The following is a 20,505-nucleotide window of genomic DNA, read 5'->3' as shown; positions in this document are numbered from 1 at the left end:
ATTTTTCACGCGTCATATGATTGAATTACGCCTAACGATTTCGTGCCTTAATTTTAACTAGGACTTGTTGCTTGGTATTCCACCACCAAGACTTTAGACGTTTTCCCCAATAGGAAGAAACGGCCTCCATTCTCGAGGACTTCGCCCGGGGCTTTGCCCGCTCGGGGCTTACAATGCTTGGATCCCAATGGCCATTTGGGGGTCCCAAGACTTTTGCCTAGCTAACGGCGCTCGTCGTATTCTGGCGAGACTTACCCAGCACATCGTTTACGGGATCGGCGATCACGTCAGACTTTCCGGAGGGTGATTCCCAGGCGTCAAAGGCCATTTGTGGAATCGCCACAACCTTCAGGGTTCCAGCAAGCCCCTTTGGGGATCAAGCTTGTCCCACCTAGTGATCGCCGTAATTCTTTATGTCGATCGGCAATTCCGATCGTCAGGGAATCCCTGGAATTTTTGGACACGAATTTCGTGAATTTTCGTTTTATTTTATTGATGGAGCGCCTCATAAAAAACTCCTTTCGGAGAAAAAGAGCACGCCTTGTTATTGCAATACATTGGAGAATTTGAAAACACTTTCTCGCCTTGCGATCAACTATAAAAGTAGCGCAAGCTCAAACCATTGAACGATCGAGGTAACCGCCTTCCATCAAGCTCTTCTAAGTGATAGGCCCCATTACCAAGAACTTCAATAATGCGGTAGGGCCCTTCCCAGTTAGGAGTAAGCTTGTTCCCCGGGGCTCCCGATCGCCACTTGAGGACCAGGTCGCCGACCTGCATATCTCGGACGCGAACCCTGCTGTTGAACTTTGCCGCCACGCGCTGCTTCATCGCTGTTTCCTGAATGTGCGCCTCGTCGCGCGTTTCCGACAAAAGGTCCAGCTCCATCGCCATGTTGGCCTGATTTTCCCCTTCAAAACCTGGTCGAGTCCGCCATGTAAAGTTGTCAATCTCCACCGGCAACATGGCATCTACCCCATAGGTCATTCTAAAGGGGGTTTCCCTTGTAGTAGATTGCTCGGTGGTGTTGTACGACCACAGCACCGCCGGAAGTTCATCCAACCAAGCTCCCTTAGCCTCCGCAAGCCGTCGTCTTAGTCCTCGTAGGATTACCCTGTTTGCAGATTCCACCTGCCCGTTCGTCTGCGGATGCTCAACAGAGGCGAACCTCATCTGTATGCCCATTTCCCTGCAGAACTCCCTTGTTTGGCTGCTTGAAAACTGGGTCCCGTTGTCAGATACGATCGCCCTTGGGATCCCGAACCTGCAAACAATACGCTTCCAGTAGAAATTGACTATCTTTGCAGAAGTAATCTTGGCCAAGGGTTCAGCCTCAATCCACTTAGTGAAGTAGTCCACCGCCACCAATATAAACTTCATTTGTGCCCTGGCGGTCGGAAAAGGTCCGACTAAGTCCACACCCCACATGGCGAAAGGCCACGGGGCGCTCATCGTTACCAACTCTTTTGGCGGTGCCTTAGACAAATCCGCGAACACTTGACATTTCTTGCACTGCTTCACGAAGTCCATACAATCTTTCCTGAGGGTGGGCCAGTAAAAACCCGCCCTCAACCCCTTGCAAGCCAAAGACCTTCCCCCGATGTGGCTCGCGCACACTCCTTCATGTACCTCAGACATTATCGCTTCGTACTTCTCTGGCGGTACGCATTTCAACAATGGCGTTGAGAAACCACGGCGATACAAGTGTCCGTCAATGAGAGTATAGTGACTCGCCTCCCGCCGTTGTTCCTTCGTGCATTGCTCCACCTCTGCCGGGTCCCCCGCCAAGATAGATATTATGGGACCCATCCATGTTCCCCCTCTGTTCACGCAGGCCATGAGCTCGCCTTCGATGCTTGGGTACGCCAGCGTTTCTTGAATCACACTTTTGTTATTGCCGGGCTTCCGCGTGCTCGCCAATTTGGCCAGCGCGTCCGCCCGCTGATTTTCTGCCCGAGGAACGTACTCCACCACGACCTCTTGAAAAAGTGTCATCAAATACCGTACCCGCTCAAGGTACTTGATCAGATTAGGATCTTTGCCCTGGAAAGTTCCCTTTACTTGATTCTCTACCAATTGTGAGTCCGTTCTTATCAACAAACTCCCGATCTTCACTTCCCGCGCCAACTTCAATCCGGCGATGAGAGCTTCATATTCTGCTTGGTTGTTCGTTGCTTTGAACTCGAATTTCAGGGATTGCTCCAACACTAGTTCCCCCGGCCCTTCTAACGTTACTCCCGCGCCGCTGCCATTACTATTGGAGGATCCATCCACGAAGAGAGTCCACTGAGTGTCCACTCTTTCAAACCGATCTGGAGTCAACTCGACCACAAAGTCAGCTAGTGACTGCGCACCAACCGCGCCCCGCTTATCATATTGCAAACCATACTCTGACAATTCAACCGACCAGGCGACCAATCTACCTGATAAATCTGGTTTTTGTAATACTTGTCTCAAGGGCAAATCCGTCCGCACCTTCACGGGAAAACTCTGAAAATAAGGTCTCAACCTCCGGGCAGTGACGAGGACCGCCAGCGCCGCCTTCTCAATTTTCTGATATCTGACCTCCGCGCCCTGGAGTGTGTGACTAACGAAATAAACAATTCGATGCTCGCCATCTATCTCCTGCAACATCACAGAACTCAGAGCACTATCGCTCACAGCAAAATACAAATGCAGCGGGTGTCCCTGTATTGGTTTCGACAAGATTGGCGGTGACGATAGGAGTTCCTTGAGGCGAACAAAAGCTTCCTCACACTCCGCCGTCCACTCAAATGCGACATTCTTGCGAAGACACTTGAAAAAAGGGAAAGATCTGTCACCAGACTTGGGAAGAAACCGAGATAAAGCTGCTATTCGCCCCGTCAAACGTTGGACCTCTTTCACATTAGAAGGGTTTTTCATCTGCTGAATCGCCTTGCATTTTTCTGGGTTTATCTCGATTCCTCTGGATGTGATCATGAATCCCAAAAACTTGCCCCCCTGAACACCAAAAGAGCATTTCTCCGGGTTGAGGCGCATATTGTGCTTCCTTATTTCGCCAAATGCTTCCTCCAGATCTTGATGATGGTCTAAACCACGTACCGATTTAACAATCATGTCATCAACGTAAACCTCCATGTTTCTTCCCACCTGCCCAGCAAAAACCCTATCCATCAATCTTTGGTAGGTCGCCCCAGCGTTCTTTAGTCCAAACGGCATGGTGCGATAGCAATAATTGACTCTGGCGGTCATAAAAGCCGTTTTGTCCTCGTCTGCCGGGTGCATGCGGATTTGATGATAGCCAGAATAAGCATCCATCAAGCTAAGCAGTTCGTTGCCCGAGGCACCATCAACAAGGCTATCGATGCTGGGAAGGGGATACGAATCTTTTTGACATGCTTTGTTTAAGTCTGTGTAATCTACACACATTCGCCATTTCCCGTTCGCCTTCTTCACCATTACGACGTTCGCCAACCACGTCGGATACTTCACCTCCCTGATGAACTCTGCCGCCAGCAACTTGTCGACTTCCTGTTGCACCGCCTTCCCTTTGTCGCCACCCAAGCGCCTCCTGAGTTGTGAAACTGGCTTGACACTTGGATTCAATGCTAACCGATGGCATATGAAGTTTGGATCAATTCTAGGCATGTCTTTGCAGCTCCAAGCAAACAAGTCTAAGTTCTCCCCAAGCAGTTTTGTCAGGCGCGTCTCCTGCTCTTCCGTCAGTCTGGTCCCAATCTTCAAAGTGCGATCGCCAAACTTTAGCGCCTTCGTTTCCTCAATTGGCGTGGGCCTATTTACTCGCCCCTCGCCCCGGGGATCAAGATTTTCATCCGAAGCTTCGATTTCATAACATCTATGACCAACCAACGCACTCTTCTTGCCGTACAAGTTAAGGCAATTATTGTAACACTCCCTCGCCATCTTCTGGTCCACCTTCAGCTTTCCCACCTTTCCACTGCTTAGCGGATACTTGACCGCCAAGTGGGCTGTTGAAATTACAGCACAAAGGCGATTCAATGTATTTCGCCCAATGATGACATTGTAAGATGCCACCACCTGGAGAACCAGATACCTTACCTTCAAAACCCTGGCACACTCATCTTCCCCAAATATTGTGTCTAGATCAATGTATCCCCGCACCATTACTTGCTCCCCCGCGAAACCTACCAAGGTTCCCGCATATGGAGTCAGATCATTGTCAGTTAGTCCCAACTTGTCAAATGCATCACCATAGATAATATCAGCCGAACTACCCTGATCCAGGAGTACCCTTCTAACGTTGAAACTGTTCATCCTTAACTACACCACAATCGGGTCGTCCTTATGAAGCTTTATCCCCTCAAAGTCCGCCATCGAGATTGTTATGTCAGGGTGTACGAATCCAAAAGCGACCTCATGAACGGAATTAACGGCACGAACATGGCGCTTACGCGCCGCATGAGTGTCGCCACCGCCGCCAAATCCCCCAGCGATGGTGTTGATGGTCCCGATGGGCGGGCCTGAGTGTTGAGCGAACGTGTCATCAGCCCCTTTTGTGGCGATAGCCGCTGATTCTTGCTTTTTCTTGCCCTTAGTGTCCGCTCGCTCCTCCTCCCGCTTGTGCGCTTTGTTTTGATCGCCACCGTTGCGCCACAGACCTTGACGATTTCCTTGATATCCCGCCCGAATCAACTTATCAATCTCCCGCTGCAAAGTCCAACAGTCATCCGTATCATGCCCGGCGGACCGGTGGAACTCACACCACTTCTTGGGATTGGCGTCCCGTGGCTGATACTTTGGGGCCTCCGGTTCATCCACTAGATTTGCGTCCCTCGCCCCTTGGAGCATATCCGATAAATCTGTGTTCATCACCATATCAGCTTCCTCCCGCTGGCGATGAGACTTAGATTGCCAAGGCCGACGTTGTTCATAATCATCGCGCCGTGGATACAACTGTTCCTTGGTCGGTTTGAATACCGACTGCCCCTTACCTGGTCTCTGCTGCTTGCCATCCCCCTTATCTTCACCGCTCCTATCTTTTTTCGCGCGCTTGGGCGACGTGTCGCCCTTTTCCAACTTCGCGCGCTTTCTTTTGAAAGCGTCGTCCTCCTCGTCGAGAATATAAGTGCTGGCACGAGCACGCATCTCTTCCATCGAGCGCGCCGGCTTACGTGTCAATTTGCTGTTCAACCCTCCCGGCAGCAAACCGTTTTTAAATGCTAAAGCACAAGCTCGAGGCTCCTCGTCTTCTACCTTTACCGACGCCGCGCTGTACCTTGCCATGTACTCTTTCAGTGACTCCCCTTCTTGCTGGCGAATATTGTATAGGTCATTGATCGTCACCGGCTGATTCTTATTTGCCGAGAATTGCACTAGAAACTTGGATGAGAAGTCTCTGAAATTTGAAATCGATCCTCGCGGCAAAGTTGTGAACCACGCCATCGCCGTCGATTTGAACGTCGATGGAAACATCCTGCACTTCACCGCATCTGACGCCGCAATTATCACCATCTTCGTATTAAAATACAGAAGATGATCTTTCGGATCGGAATCTCCGCTGTAAGAATCCAGAACTAACGTTTTCATGTTATCCGGAATCGCCACACTCTCGACATCTTCCGAGAACGGACGGAACTCAGCCACGGAATCTGCTTCTCTGCTTCCATCATCTCGCTGCTCGCGACAGTAGAAATCTAACTGAGCCTGTAGATGCTCATTCCGCTGCTGGATGTTGCCAATGTTGCGCATCAAATGGCGCCATTGCTCCTGTGTCACCGCCGGTTGTTGTTCCGGAGCAGGTGAATTCTCTGGTGAGCGCTCCAGAGATCCCACCTGTGAAGGCGATGGAGGAGGTGGTGGTGATGGAGGAGGAGAAGGCGACTGTACTCCTGTCGTTCGTACCGGAGAATCCAGGTCCACACGATGAGGCCGCCGAGGCGGCGAAATCCGCTGTCGCATTGGTGAATGATGTTGCCTCCTGCGTCGAGTCTCCATCCAAACCAGAAACGATGCAAACTCGATCGGAAAACCAACACTAGTCACAGAATCAAAATCAGAAAACCAGAGAATTGCCTAATCACAATCAGAGGTAACTTCATGCGCAATCAATCCACGTGAATGGGAGTAGAAAGTTTACGGTCCCCACAGACGGCGCCAAAGATTCAAATTTGGACGATGGATGAGATTTCAAGTATCGGACTTTTTGGAACTTGGAAGACTAAAAAAATGTTGAGATAAAGATAAGAGATTGAAAATGCTCAATGATCGTGAAACATCATCAAATTACCCTAATCTTCTTAAAGACATGCTTCGTTTTAAAATACTTGATACCTTCAGACTTGTGATCTTGCAAGACAGTCGACCTCTTTAATATGGAATTGACCAACCTTCGAGAATGTAGAGGTTGGACATCATAGTGGATATCTCACTAGGATTTCCTAAAATTTGAAAGTAGCACTTTTAGGGTATTAAATGAATGAATATGAAACAAATCAAGAATGATTATGTACTAATTGATGGTGATGCACTGATGCGTGTATAATAGAAAGGGGGAATCGCACAAAAAATCGATGCCACTCTTGTATTACAGTGCTGAGTTAGGCTCTTCTTGTTCTAGCTCGGTCTACTCGAGTTCATTGGACGGGGAAGTCCAAAGTATAAAGAACCTACATCAATAAGATCACTAAGAGATGTGGACACCACATCTTTACTCAAAACCTTAAACTTTAAGTTTATTGGTCACATCTTATATATGGTTTTCACTTTTCACCTTACTCATTTTTAACTAATTTAATACTTCACTTCACACTCAAATTCAGCCAATAAACTCCATAGCATAAGGCATGGAGTTTTGCCGTCAGAAGAAAATTTGGGAGGATGTGTTTGGTGTGTTTTGTATGAATTGTTTAATTACATTATAATGGCATGCAATGGCACTCAATATACAACCCTTCTTCTTCAGTAGGACACCAAGTCACGCATTTAATTAAGAAATATGTGAACAGAAAACTCCAACATGCATCCTCTCAGATAGATGCCGCTTCAGCTTCAGCTTCAACTTATACTAGCCATTTGTCCAAACCATCCTTTGTCATTGACCATGTCTCTCTAACAAATCAGTCAAAATGGGACCAAGCTCTAATACTTATTTAGCAACTCAAACACCATGAAACCTTCTTCTATAATATAATTTCAGCCTGCCAATAATTTAAAAACCAGTACTTATGTTCTGTCCTTAATTCAACTTAAACACAACCAAATAAAAACACTTTAAATAACATTCGTTTATACATGTTCTAGTTCTAACAACAGTCAATATAGCAGTGACCATGGCCTTCTCAAATGTGTATAGTTGCTGCTGCTTCTTCTTCTTCTCCCTCGCTGTCCTTGCCATCTTCGCCGCCGCGCCCACGATGTCTCAGCCGCAGACCTGCAACGGGATATTCCTGTCCTACGTGTACACCGGCGGGAGGCAGCTTCCGCCGGTGTTATCCGACCCTACGCAGCAACCGTACCGGTTCGAGTCGACATTGACGGTGATCAACAATGGACTAGAGGAGCTCAAGTCATGGAGTGTCTTCTTGGGGTTTCAGCACCGGGAGTGGTTGGTGTCCGCGTCTCACGCGGTGCTTGCAGACGGCACTAGCCTCCCTGGCCACGTCGGGAATGGCACTGTTTTAGCTGGGTTGGCTGTGAAGGATCTGAAGACGGCAGCGGAGACTGCAGGGGACGTGAGCCAGATGCAGGTTCGGGTGGAAATGGTGGGGACACAGGTGGGAGTGGCGCCACCGAGTGTGCCCATGCCTTCCAGCCTAAGAGTGGCTAATGATGGGTTCTTGTGTGGTGAACCCACCCGTCAAGGTACCTTCTTTCTATGAGTGAAAGAGTAGTGATACTGATAAATACATACCATTCCAACAAGCAACAACCATACACTTTAGTGACGGTCAGGGTAAAAAACTGCCACAAAACTGTTTGTCCAAAGATGGTAAATGGAATAATAATCTCAAACATTTATTTTGAACTAAAGTGAATAATATGTGATAATCGATCCAAATATTGAAAAATAAGAAACAAATTATATGGAACATTTTTATCTTCATTAAGGAAATAGGAAAAGAAAAATCAAGGCTCCATTTTTTGATGGAATTTATTCTGCAAGTTTGAATAGTTGGTGCCTTAATGGCAATATTATTACTTTTTTAATTTCTCTTTCTGTATGATCCATGATTGATTAACGGATAAATGTCTTAATTAGTGTGATTTTGGCCTTGAATTATATGTGAACTTGTTTTGAGGAGCATGTTTTCTTTTGATGGCTAATCTTCAGGGACCAATGAGACTCATGTGTGTTGCACAAGTGATCCCACTTTCAAATCAAACATCACCACAGACTTAGAGTTCCAACCCCAACAGAATGGTGATGTTACCATCACATATGATGTGATCCAAGCTTATGATTCCAATTACTTAGCAGAGGTTACAATTGCCAACCACAACCCCCTAGGCCGTATTGACAACTGGAAACTAAGCTGGAAATGGAACAATCAAGAGTTCATACACACAATGAAAGGTGCTTATCCATCAGAAGTAGACTCTTCTGAATGTGTCCTTGGTCCTCAAGGTGTGTTCTACAAGGACCTTGACTTCACCAATGTGTTGAACTGTCAAAGAAGACCGACCATCATTGATCTCCCTCGCACAAGGTTCAATGATTCAGACCTTGGCAAAATCCCTTTTTGCTGCAGGAATGGCACCTTGCTTCCACCATCAATAGACCCTAGCAAGTCAGTTTCAAGGTTCCAAATGCAGGTCTTCAAAATGCCGCCAAACGTTAACCGCTCCAACCTCGCTCCGCCACATAACTGGGAGATCAAAGGTGAAGCCCTCAATCCTGATTACAAATGCGGTAACCCGATCCGGGTTAGTCCTAGTGAATCTCCAAACCCAAGAGGGTTACAATCAAACATATCTGCAATTGAAACTTGGCAGATTGTGTGCAACATAACAAGGTCAAATACAGCCCCTAAATGTTGTGTATCATTTTCAGCATATTACAATGAATCTGTTATTCCTTGCAATACATGTGCATGTGGGTGCCCTAGTAACCAAGACAGAACATGCAGCACTTCTGCACCTGCTATGTGGCTCCCAGCAGATGATGCACTACTTGTTCCTTTCGAGAATCGAAGTAAAAAGGCGGTTACTTGGGCTGACATGAAAGATCTACCAGTGCCAAACCCTATGCCATGTGGTGATAACTGTGGTGTGAGCATAAACTGGCATGTGCATACTGATTACCATAGAGGTTGGACTGCAAGGATCACACTTATTAACTGGGGTGAGACAGAGTTTGCAGATTGGTTTGCTGCAGTAGAAATGGACAAAGCTGCAGCAGGTTTTGAAGAAATGTATTCATTCAATGCAAGCACCTTAGGGAGCATGAACAATACAATATTCATGCAAGGTAAGCTGGGATTGAATTATCTTGCAGCAGAAACAGATGGACATGATCCTAGAAGAGATCCTAGGGTGCCCGGGAATCAGCAATCAGTGATCTTATTCACTAAGAAAACTACTCCTGGAATCAATGTGGTTGGTGGTGATGGGTTTCCCAGTAAAGTCTTCTTCAATGGAGAAGAATGTTCTCTTCCTTCAGTGTATCCTAGCAGTGGTTTCAGGAGGGAGTTTTCATTGGCTACTATAATGTTCATAATACTGTCGCCGATCATTTTGATGCGGCAATAGTGGTATTGTTTGATTTTCAATTATCGGTTTTTGTCGAGACAAGATTGATTTTGTCGCATCATCACAGAAACTCAAAAGTTGTTTGTTCACTTCGTATGATTCTTACACAGAACAAGTACAAAGTTCATATCAACTATAGTCTACAGCTCAAACATTACAGAACAAGTAATATCCAAATACAGATAGAACCAGAAAATAATGGCCAGACTGAATGTTTTGAGCATTCAAATGAAATATTCACATGAGCAATTATTTGCTTAATTTGAAAAACATAAATATGAAAAAAGGAACAAAGGAAAAAATTCATAATTTGTTATTAAAAAGAAAATGGTCCTACAAGTCTGCAGGTGTATCAAAATCTTGCTACTGCAGTTCATCCCTAAGAATCTTGCTAGGGCTTTTGCTATCAAAAGCAGTCAAAATTTGCAAATATGCCTTTTGCATACATGCAGTTATTCATCTCCATCCATTAACCCTTGAGCATCCAGAATAAATCATTAAAGAAAACAACTCCGCGAAGCCTGAATTTTTTACATCAACTAAATTCTATTTATGGAACAATTTAAACTCAAGTCGAGACTAGCTAATTGCAGAATGATTAGATTCATATGAAAAACCAACTATTTACATTGGCCGCTGCAATTAGAAAGAGAACTGCCAAGATCTGTTCTAGACCGGAATGTTGTCCATGGAATATCCATCAAAATCAAACTCGTTTTCAATTGGTCCGACTCCGATGCCTTCCTGCTGCTAGAAAGAAAGAAAGAAAAAATTATTTATAAAGGAAACTATAAGGAAGCATATAATTATTTAGGGTCTGCGAAAAGGAAAGATAGATCAACCTGTTTCAGAAGTTCACTCAGGAGATCATCCTGCCCATATTGCTCAAGGAAGAGGTTATTCTGGGAGCTTGGATCAGGAAACTTTTCTGCCTTAACCCTTGCTGAATTGTCAATAAGAGATGTATTGAGGTGGTGTTGACCAACATTTTGGAGATTACCTAGATTCATGCTATCGCCCATGGAGACCATACCTTTTCCAATCAAAGTAGTATCTCTATTTTCTGCAGTCTGTTGGGCAGAAGAAAAATCCTGATGGCCTAAGATTGATGGCAAGACGTCAAAGCTGCCTTGTAAAGGATTTGTATGCTGAGAAGCATCATATGTCAGTCCACTGTTTGTTGGGTCCCAATCATGAGACTTCTGATGGAGTTCATTAAAAATATCATAACTTGGAAAAAATCCACCAGATCCTTTAGTTCCCAAAGTAACTTCCTCATGAAACATGCCTTTTGTAGTGATGTTGGATATACCTGGAGTGCTTCGAAGGGGGAAACTACTGGCTGAGATATCAGTGGTTTGGTTCATGGGAAAACTCAACAATGAAGACCTTTGTGGAGTTATGTTGTTGGTATCAGTAATCCCATTTTCTATAGCACCATTAGAAATTCCATTTGGTCCAGAAGGCTGCACCAAAGATGACGGAAACCTGGTAATATGAGATCCAGTATTTTCACCTAGCATCTGACCTCTTGGTTGAGAATGATTCATCTGCATCAAAAAGGGGTTCCTCTGAGCAGCAGAAGCATTGAATCGCATATTCAAGTTACCAAGCGACTGGGTAGACTGGTGCCAATGAGCAAACTGCTTTGGCTCCATGTTGGTAGGGATTCCATGAAGCAAGTTCATTGGTTTATTGCTGCTCATATGTTGCAGTTGACCTTCTCCAAATCTTAGTTTTGAGTTTTCGAAACTGAAAAGGTTCTTTTGCTCAACTAGAGGCATGGGCACACCCACTTTTGCAGTTGACCTGCCAAGTCCTGCTTGAAGCTTAGCTAGACTGTGTGCCGAAATAGTTTGAAGATCAATTCCATTTATTGAAGATGCATTATATGCTGACTCGTATGGACTGATGAAGGAGCTGTTCAAGTTATTTTGCGGCTGAGAAACTCCACTCACTCTTCGAAGATACAACCGGTATTTCTGTATCAAAAACAAGATGAAGGTGAGCTCCTTCAAGTAACATTATAGATAATCACAACAATAAAGTCTGGATAAAGTTAATTCCTAAATCTCTCCCAGAGTGCATGTAAAATGTGGCATGGTAGCATATCATACCTGGAGGTGGCTAGCAACGTTTTCTCTAGTGAGCCCAGGAACATTCATTATTTCCAGAATCTTTTTAGGAACAGCCTCTGTACATGAATATCAAAATAGAAAACCATAAGATGAGACATTTACATTTTAAATAAAATTAGACAAGAAGTGATCACTGTAGTTCTTCATATGTTAAAGCAAAAAACAAAGTTAGAATGTTAAAGCTTCTAAGGGATCTTAATTATGCATCAATGTTGCTGTCTAGTATACAACAGGAAAACTAATTTGCCTATTTGTCAACAATCTGAAAATCCTAGATGAGGGCAACTGAATACTGAAGGTACAAGAATTGAGATTCGAATTGTGAATTGGAAGACCTATTTTCCAAATCATGAATCGAATCTTTTATGTACCGTAAGATACATGATGCAAAAGATAAATCAAGTTATAAATTGAACATAAGCTGATACAATAAACATCAAAATAATACAAGATCCAAGCCATAAATCAAAAGTGGGTGCTTGCATAAAGTTTAAGTATTCAACCCCTCCAAAAAACAACAAAGGAGACACATTTCTTGGGTGAGCCAAAAATGTCACCTGTCGGAAAAAAAAATTAAAAAAATCAACCCAAAAAGCCCCAGAAACCTATACGGGTCACAGAACCCAACCCGGCAGAAGTGCAACATGCACATTACTTAGAATTGTAAGATTCAGCAGAGAATCTTGAATCGTAAGATTCTGCTCCGTCTCGGAGATACAAAATGAGATTCAGGTTCATTTTAGATTCGCATTGCGATACGCATCGCTGCTTCCAGAATTTGTATCATATCGATACAGATCGTATCCATCCTAATATACTGATAACTATGGCAGAAATGGTGAATTGAGACTTCCACAACTCTTATATGACAGTTCAACATTAGACATGTAGAAAGACAAGTATTATATCCCAGAAAGTATTGTAAGGCATTGTTTGTCATAGTAGATGAGAGAATGAGACCATACTATCAATTCCAAGGTTATTCACAGCAGCCATGAACTGTTGATGAAGCTCAACAGACCAAACAACCCGCGGCCTCTTTAACGAGGAAGAATCATCCCTGTCCTCTGCATCCTCATCTTCCTGATCCCTCCTCTTCTTTGTGCTTTTGCATTCATTTGCTGAGGATGAGTAATCTGCATCATCAGATCCCTTAAGCTGCTGATCTCCTTCGTCCCCTCCACCTGATTGATCCGGATCTTTCCCGTCATTCTTCCTCTTGCGAACCACATGCTGCCAAATATTCTTCAAAGCCTCAATTCGCACGGGTTTAATCAGGTAATCGCAAGCACCGTGAGTCACACCCTTCATCACCACATCTTTTCCATCATCAGCAGACATCACTGCAAGTATCATCATCCATTCACACACAAACACAATATATCAGTCCAAGTCAATGCAGATTCAAATCTAACAATTGATCCAAACTGATTAAACAGATGCTTACTAATAACCGGAAGGTCCATCTCCAATCCAATATGCTCCAAAAGCTTAAATCCATCCATGTCTGGCATATGCACATCGCTTAGAACAATATCGAATCCATTCTTGTTCCCTCTCAGAAGCGACAATGCAACCTCTGCTCGCTTGCATTTCGTGACTGAAATGGACACAACAAGCAAACAGAATCAAATCCAATGAAGAACAAATCTGACACATATTCATGCCTGAAAGGAATAGATTCCATATGTTGGAAAAACAAAATTCACAACAAATCTGTGAAACGAAACATAAACATCGCTTCATGCCATGTTAAACCATATGAAAATCATCAAGGAGTAAACTTGATTCAAATATGGATGCCAGAAACTGAAATCAAATCAAATCAGCCATGATGAAAAATGGGTTGGAGCAAAATGATCAATCAAACATTCAAACTCAATAACAAGAGACAAGGATGATTGAAGACTAATATCTACATGCAAATAAACATTCAAGAAGAAGATAAACTTGCATTATTTGAATCAAATCCATCATGGGAATCAACAAAACAATGAAGAAGATGCAAAAACAGAGAGAGTATATGTTTACTGATTGACCACCTTCATAGAGGCAAGCACGGAGCATCCTCTCAAGGATCACAAGACATGTAGGGTCATCATCAACAACAAGTACACGAAGACCCGCCGGAAACTGGTCGGCGGCGGTGACGGCGGCGGTGTCGCTGGACTTTGATGCTGAACTTGAAGTGGGGGTTGACATGATGGGTCCCTTGGCATTCATGTTTGAGAAATCCACAACACAAAACAAGACAACAACAACAACAACAACAACAAGTGAGTGTGTTTTGTTTCACATAGTTGAAGGTGGTAATGAAAAATATGAAGAGTTCTTGGAGGCTAGTTGAAGAAACAGAGAGAAAAAAGGGTAATTGAATTGTTTTTTGTCAACAGGTGCAGATAATGTCATATAATATTGCTTTCTAGTGGGTCTCATTCCGAACCTCTAGTCCTTACTGTCGCACGCTGACACTCCTTTTTTGGCGTTTTTTTTAATTAATTTCCTATTTAATTGTCTAATTGTATTCAGAGATAAGAAACACATATTAAGGAGTGCAATTAATTTTAAATGAAATAATTTTTTTCCTATTTTACTATTTGAAATGTATTTTATCTTTTTATTTTTTTGGTTTCCCAAGGTATCCCCACAACTGACAACCATGAGACTAATCCTTCGAGGCTCTGAGATCACATTATTTAGAAATTTAATGCTTTCTTAAAATGTTTTATTTTATTATTCTCACAAGAGCATTATTTAGAAATTTAATGCTTTCTTAAAATGTTTTTTTTACATCAGAAAGATAAATTGCACCCATCAGGAATTGATACATGGACATCCCCCACCGAACTCATATGTCCCCCAACTCCTACCACTTATGTTATTCTTCGGAGACGCTTTCTTAAAATGTTAAATAGAGAGATATATAATAACAATTTTTTCTTATAAGTTGATAGCCTGATAGGAGTAGTTAATAAGGAATGGAAATAATATTTTTTACAATTTAATTTATATGGTGGAATTAATGAAAAAAACTTTACACAAATATTTAAATATAGATCAATTTTTTTTACATCAAAAAGATAAATTGCATTCTTCCGTAATTGATTTCTGGACCTCTTTCACCTGATATATATGTCATCTAACTCTTGTCATTTGAGCTATCATTCGAGGACTAAATATAGATCCCTTTGAATGTCAATCAGAAAGTATGAAAATGAAAATGCACTACATCTCGAAACAACTCCAAAAAAATGTCTCACGATCTATTATTTTTCTATTTTCATACTTTCTTTCCTATGGATACTTAAAATTAATGACATTTTATAATTTCGTTTTAGTAATTTGCTATATTTATTCGTTGATAATGCCACAAAAATAATTATTTTTGATTGAATGTCTATATAAAATGTTACACAATTAGTAGTGCAGAATTATCAATCTATCTTTTAAATAAGTTGTTTTAGATTTAATTATCAATTTTTGTGAATGAAAAAACATCATTAGTGAGTTTCTCTTGTTGCTTAATGCAGTAATTGTGGAGTAGATAATTGATGTCATGGCTACCAGTTGGTAGAATATTTTAGTTAAGAAAAAAAAGTTATATGTAAGTAAATAAAAGTGGAAATTTAATTATGTTTAAAAAAGTATTTAATTTGTATCACAATAAGGAAATAACTTCAAAAAAAATAAACAAGAAGGAAATGCTTCTTTAAGTTTGCAATGGAAATATCCTAATTTTTTTTAATAAAACTTTCTAAATTTGCATCATTATCTGGGTAATATAATAATGACAATAATATAATGGTTATACCCGTTTTGTGTAATGATTACTTTTGAGGTTTTGAATATTATGTTTTAAGGTTGGGTCTGTCTCCTGAAAGAGTGGATCCAGCTCATTCATTTGATTAGATTACCTAAACTTCCATTAGGGATCTTAATTCCACCTTCATCTCTGATGATGTTGATTATCATTTTTTTCTACCATCTCAATGAATTTATCATCAACATTCTCTATTCTCTTATTTGGTAGTGTGTTTCACCCGTAAGTAAGATTCTTTTAAGAGAAATTTATATAAATTTAAATACATTTTAATTTTAAAATTTCTGTTTCAAAATAAAAATAAATTTTTTAATATTTATATTCAAATTTTATATACAAAACTGTTGAACATTTTCTTTTAGAGGAGGGATCAAGTTACTCCAATAAAAACTCTAACAAGTTACGCCTGATCATAACTCTCAATTTCACTACAGATTAACGGTCATGATTAATAATTGTCCCTCATGTGACAATTTCAACCTCCTTCCCCCTCATGATTAATTATTGTCCCTCATGTGACAATTTCAACCTCCTTCCCATTACCCAAACATACAATTTTTGGAAACCTACCTATGAAATAATCACACTTGAGATCAATCCAACTCTAAAATTTGAGAACTAAGAATCCATTTTGTGGATATAATAAGGCAACAAGATATGATAATATAATCATATCATGTTATAATTTGTTGTCTGTTGAGTCAACTGTATATGATAAAATAATGTTGTCTCTTATCCTATTTTATCTATTATGCGTAAAATGTATCGTGAGGGGGAGGGGAGGTTAGAAGTTATCCTTTCAGGATAACTAATTTATCTTATATTTCCACCTTCATTCCAAATTCAAAATTATTTCAATATCTATAATCTTTATAATTTCTAATAATATTAGTTAATAATTTAAAAATATTAATTTCAATAATTTTTTAATTCTATTATCTGTCAATCATTAGTTAATACAATTAAGTTAAAATGATTTAATTACTCATGTGATATAATAAAAAATTGACTGATTTATAAATAGTGAAAATATTTATTTTACTCTTATAATTTTTTTTTCTTTATCACTTCCTAGTATACAGTTAACGTTATTTCATTACTTATATTCTAATAATAAAAATAAACTAATTATTCACTAATAGTAAAATATAGACTAATCACAAATAAATGTTGATTTAATAATATTAAATACAAACTAATTTTCTCCTATCAGTTGCTATTACTTACTTAAAATTGTTTATTTACTAATATAATTTTTATAACTTAAATATAGACAATTTTTTAATAGTAATAATATTTTTAAATATAATTAATTTAATTATTTATTACTTTCTATTATTTAGACATAATTTTTTTTGGTACATGACCTACATAATTTTAGTTTAAATAAATAAATTAAAAAAATATTATATAATTTTCTTAATTTTAAAAACATAAACACATATATAAAAATGAAAAAAAATTAATAGATTAATTAATTTTAAAAGTTAAATTTAGAAAAATTAAAATTTATTACATTTAAAATTTCACTAATTTTTCATTTTTTACATCATATCTAATCATTATTAAGTTCACATCAAATACGAGATTTGATAAGAGTCCACCATGTTATTATCATATCCTAATGCTCTTTTCAAACCAAACATCTCATAAACTTACAATCTCAAGGTTTTGAATATGTTGCAAATATAAGTTAGTATTTGTTTCTCAAAAGATTTATTTACTATTCAAAGAAAATGGTATTGCTTACTAATATATTGGACATGGTTTACTAGCATAACAACATATATAACCTGAATAATTGGGTGGATTAGGTTGCGAATTGAGATTTCTTGCTTCTCTTTGAAAGGAATTCAGAGATGAAATAATCGATCAAACTTGAATGACAAACTCCGTAAAAAGTAAAATGAAGTCACGTGAGGTTAACTAATTAATTAATCTTGGCCACTGGTGTTTTGTGTAATGGAGGGAATGAGGGATTGACCCCTAATCTTTTTTATTTTATTTTAATATAAATAAGAATTCTTATAACTTTGATTCAAAAATAATAATTTTATTTAAAACAAAAGAATATTATTAATTGGAAACAAAGCAAGAGGACACCCCCTCTATTAAGTCCATACAAAATATAACGCAAAAACATAGAGAATGTATTTTATCTTCATAGAAAAATTGAGCAATGATTTGTAGTTTGTACACTCATGGTCATCATTATTTGTGTCTTTCTTGCAGTTCTTTCGCAGCTTATATATAAAAGTCAATAAAACTCATGAAGAAATCTTACATTTGTGACTTATATAAATAAGTAATACTCCAAAAGAGCTTATTTGATTTTTCTCAACTCGCATGAAACTCTTATTATTTTCTCCTCAGCCTCAGCCTCAGCCTCAAGTGAATGTGAAATGAATTTCACTGTTTCTTCCTTCCCTGAACCAACACGTGTCTATTGACTTTTGTCCCATAGTATATGGAAAACATCTCCTTGTGACTTGTCATTTACCGTTCTTTTACTTTTTATATTGATTTTACAGTTTTTAATACTTATGTATTAATTAATTGAAATTCACTTGATTATCACTAAATTTGAAGTAATACTCGTATTTTTAATTTTTTTTAAATATATATTTTTAATTGACCTAACCTTTTTTTTCAACGTTTTTTTTTTACCTAACTTGAATTTCAACCAATTATTGAAAACGTAAAAAAAATTTAAAATGTGTCATCAAAATTAAATAAACATTTATAATATAAAAATAATAATTAGAAGAAAAAAACTACCGGGCCAGTTGGGAAATTTGGTGCACCAAAAGTCCAAAATTCGCGCAAAAGTTTATATATAAACCAAATGATATAGTAATAAAAAAAATTCAACAAACAAGATAAAAAAATGGGGTGCGTTTAACGTGCACCACCCAATTAGGTGGTGTACGCGTCCTCCATCAAAATGACCCGGTGCAGTGGGTTTTTCCGGTTTTAGTCGTGTTATTAATATTTGTAAGGGTAGGCTCGTAAGTATTTCAATGGGGTACTTGTACATAGTACACTGTATTTGTTTTATGGTACAAAATAGATCGAAAATTGAGGAAGAGTGTTGTTGGAGGAAGCGAACATTGTTGCCTTTCTTCTTGTTCTATATTTTTGAGGTGGATCTACATTAAAAGGTGTGTGTGGGGTTCTCGTTGTGTCCAGTTCATAAACCTCCCAGTTTCTGCGTGATGCATATGAGGTAACGCACGCACTTCAATTTACAAGATATCTTGGTAGGGTTTTTTGACAGAAAATTGGTTAATCGTCGTGATATGCTTATGATTACGAGCGCTTTAGTTTGAGAATCCGGATGATTGATAGGTTGTATTTGGTTGGTTTGTTTAGGTAATGGTTGTTGTTCGATTGCGAACAAAATCTAGGTTAAAAAAAAATTGAATGATTTGGGGATTGTTGTAAGACCCAAGTTTTTAAGCTTAGAATAAGTGGAAGAGATTTCCATTTACGATTAGGCTTGATGTATTGTGAAAGGAAACCTGAACAAGAGTTTACCAAATGAAATAAATTTATGAAGGAGAAAGTTCAGGAAAAGTCAAAGGATTACATCATGATCGATAAAAGTTATAGTACGATCGTTTTACGCTTAAACCTAGGTCAGAAACCTTAGTATATAGCTAATTTTCACTTTTAGGCACGACGGAAGTTAATTCCAAAAATCTTCAGAGAAATGTTAGAACTTCTCTTTTTCCATATATCAAAATCGTTTCGAGGCGAAACTCTAGGATCTACGAACGTCCGATTCCAATCATCGGAAGTTTGCCGAAACCGAAACCCTGGTATTTCAAAACCCTAGAATTTCTCGACAATGAAGACTTTTTCTATTCAGAGCTTCAAATGAATATTCTACACGCGTACACCCATTTCTCTTGATGATTTCAATCTTTCTTCCGAAGGAAGTTTTCCATTCCGACATTCGCTGCAAAAAGCAACTTATCGGGTAAAATAGTTTTATACCGACTATGCTTTAGTTGCCAAAAATACAAGGAGACCTCTTTATAGTTTTGGAATTCTTTTGCCAAAACATATCTAATAATTCATGGAGAATGACGCCGGAAAAATCAGATTCGCGAAACTTTCATTTTCCCGCGAATTTCCACCTTCTATATATAGCCAAGAAATGAGAAAAAAACAAATATCTTACCCATTTCTTCCCAAGGAGGCCGCGAGTTTGCTAAGGAGAGGAGGAGAAGAGATTTTGTTCAATCCTTGCTTGATCGTTGATTAATCAGTTGCTGCTTCATGGTTTCGAGGTATAGTCGCTAATCCTTACCTCTGATCGCTTTTTCCATAGCTTTTCTGTAGAGTTTTCTGAGCGGATAGTTTATGGGTTTTTGCAAAACTATCCTGAATCTTTCATTTCTGATTCTAAACCTCTTCCTTATGCGCCCAAGATCACTTCTGCCGGATTAGATTTTCCGTTATGTCGCCGGAATTCCGCCGGAATCAATTTTAGCCTTAAATACCCATTTTTGAAGTTTTTGAGGTAAAGCTTCAACCTTTAGGCTAAAAACTATCGCCTTAGCTTAGTGTTAGTAGGATTAGTTGTCATAAACGTCGTTAGTAACGTCCCTGCAAAATTTGGTTTTTGGGATTTCAGTTTTGAAATTTCTAAGTTAAAAATCATGACCAAAATACCCCTGCGACAGTTTTCGATCCGATAATTTTTCCGAGTTCAGAATACCCTTAGTTACGGCTAATGATAGCATAGGAACCAAGTTTGATCGAAGAAAAATCGAGCCCCATAATTACCTAAAGTGGCCGAGCCCTATTAGGGGGGAGGAGGAAAATTTC

At 39.7% G+C, this 20,505-nt stretch overlaps 2 protein-coding genes across 3 annotated transcripts; one reads left to right on the top strand and one right to left on the bottom strand.

Moving 5' to 3' along the window:
• Window positions 1-7,166: 7,166 nt before the first annotated feature.
• Window positions 7,167-9,734, top strand: LOC130723207 (COBRA-like protein 7). The gene is made up of 2 exons (XM_057574166.1): window positions 7,167-7,824; window positions 8,294-9,734. Exons 1-2 carry the CDS (start codon window positions 7,293-7,295, stop codon window positions 9,709-9,711), a joined length of 1,950 nt encoding a protein of 649 aa, XP_057430149.1. The 5' UTR covers window positions 7,167-7,292; the 3' UTR covers window positions 9,712-9,734.
• Window positions 9,735-10,006: 272 nt separating this feature from the next.
• On the bottom strand, window positions 10,007-14,244 carry LOC130723205 (two-component response regulator ARR2-like). 2 transcript variants are annotated; one of them, XM_057574164.1, is made up of 6 exons: window positions 13,892-14,244; window positions 13,297-13,449; window positions 12,815-13,192; window positions 11,829-11,905; window positions 10,554-11,693; window positions 10,007-10,461 (listed from the first exon to the last, which is right to left on the bottom strand). In XM_057574164.1, the coding sequence occupies exons 1-6, from the start codon at window positions 14,070-14,072 to the stop codon at window positions 10,381-10,383; spliced, it is 2,010 nt and encodes a 669-aa protein (XP_057430147.1). In that variant the 5' UTR covers window positions 14,073-14,244; the 3' UTR covers window positions 10,007-10,380. The 2 variants fall into 2 exon arrangements, with proteins under 2 accessions (XP_057430147.1, XP_057430148.1); XM_057574165.1 differs by having other exon boundaries at window positions 10,007-10,458.
• Window positions 14,245-20,505: the final 6,261 nt, after the last annotated feature.

This window comes from Lotus japonicus, chromosome 6 (assembly GCF_012489685.1).
Source record: "Lotus japonicus ecotype B-129 chromosome 6, LjGifu_v1.2".
Lineage (NCBI taxonomy): Eukaryota > Viridiplantae > Streptophyta > Magnoliopsida > Fabales > Fabaceae > Lotus > Lotus japonicus.
Note: the sequence above shows the minus strand (reverse complement) of the source record. Positions and strands in the feature narration are given on the sequence as shown.